This window comes from Trypanosoma theileri (genome assembly GCF_002087225.1).
Source record: "Trypanosoma theileri isolate Edinburgh chromosome Unknown TM35_Tth_8_V1, whole genome shotgun sequence".
NCBI classification, from domain to species: domain Eukaryota; phylum Euglenozoa; class Kinetoplastea; order Trypanosomatida; family Trypanosomatidae; genus Trypanosoma; species Trypanosoma theileri.
Genome location: NW_021639850.1, coordinates 1 through 590, shown reverse-complemented (window position 1 = coordinate 590; position 590 = coordinate 1). Strand labels below are relative to the sequence as shown.

The 590-nt window shown below is 47.5% G+C and overlaps 1 protein-coding gene across 1 annotated transcript; it reads right to left on the bottom strand.

Annotated features, from left to right (window-relative positions):
• Nucleotides 1-2: 2 nt before the first annotated feature.
• Nucleotides 3-518, bottom strand: TM35_000081000 (pteridine transporter; the record flags this gene model as incomplete). Its single annotated transcript, XM_029023965.1, has 1 exon — nt 3-518. A coding segment is annotated over one exon (516 nt), but the record flags the coding sequence as incomplete, so codon positions are not given.
• Between the last annotated feature and the right edge of the window lie 72 nt (nt 519-590).

Sequence of the window (590 nt, the reverse complement as noted above, 5' to 3'; positions counted from 1 at the left end):
TCGCACATACGGGCACGCGGAATGAGGAAAAAGATCAGCGGGATCTGCAACAGTGGAACACAAAAACCACCAACAACAATTATCCATTTCAGGTTGTCGTAATTGCAAGGCGGTTTCGTGACCACTGGCAATCTGTACTCCATAATCAGTGTGCCAATAATGGAAGCCATTGACTGGCCAAGGTTACCAGATGCGGCAAGAATGGCATACACTGTGCTCTCGCTTCCACGTGGACACAGCCGTGACAACAGAACAAATAAGGGCATCCAATTCAGCATGCTAATTACTTGAGAGAGAACAGCATCACCCAGAATGAAAACAACATAATCAGTGACACGGGGTTTGTTCCAGCGCATCACAATGATGAGGTCAAAGAAATTGGACATCACAAGGAGCAATGCTGTCACAATAAATGTCATCCAGTAGGTCCGCTTAGAGAAAATGTAGTTGAACAGTGTAATACCACAAATTGAGGCCACAACACCAATGATGCCAGCCACTGTCTGGTAGAAGGTCAAACTGAAGTGCGGACCGCCCGGGACACAATCAGGCCCTGCAGTGTAGAATGTGGAGATGGCCCCTGGAAAACG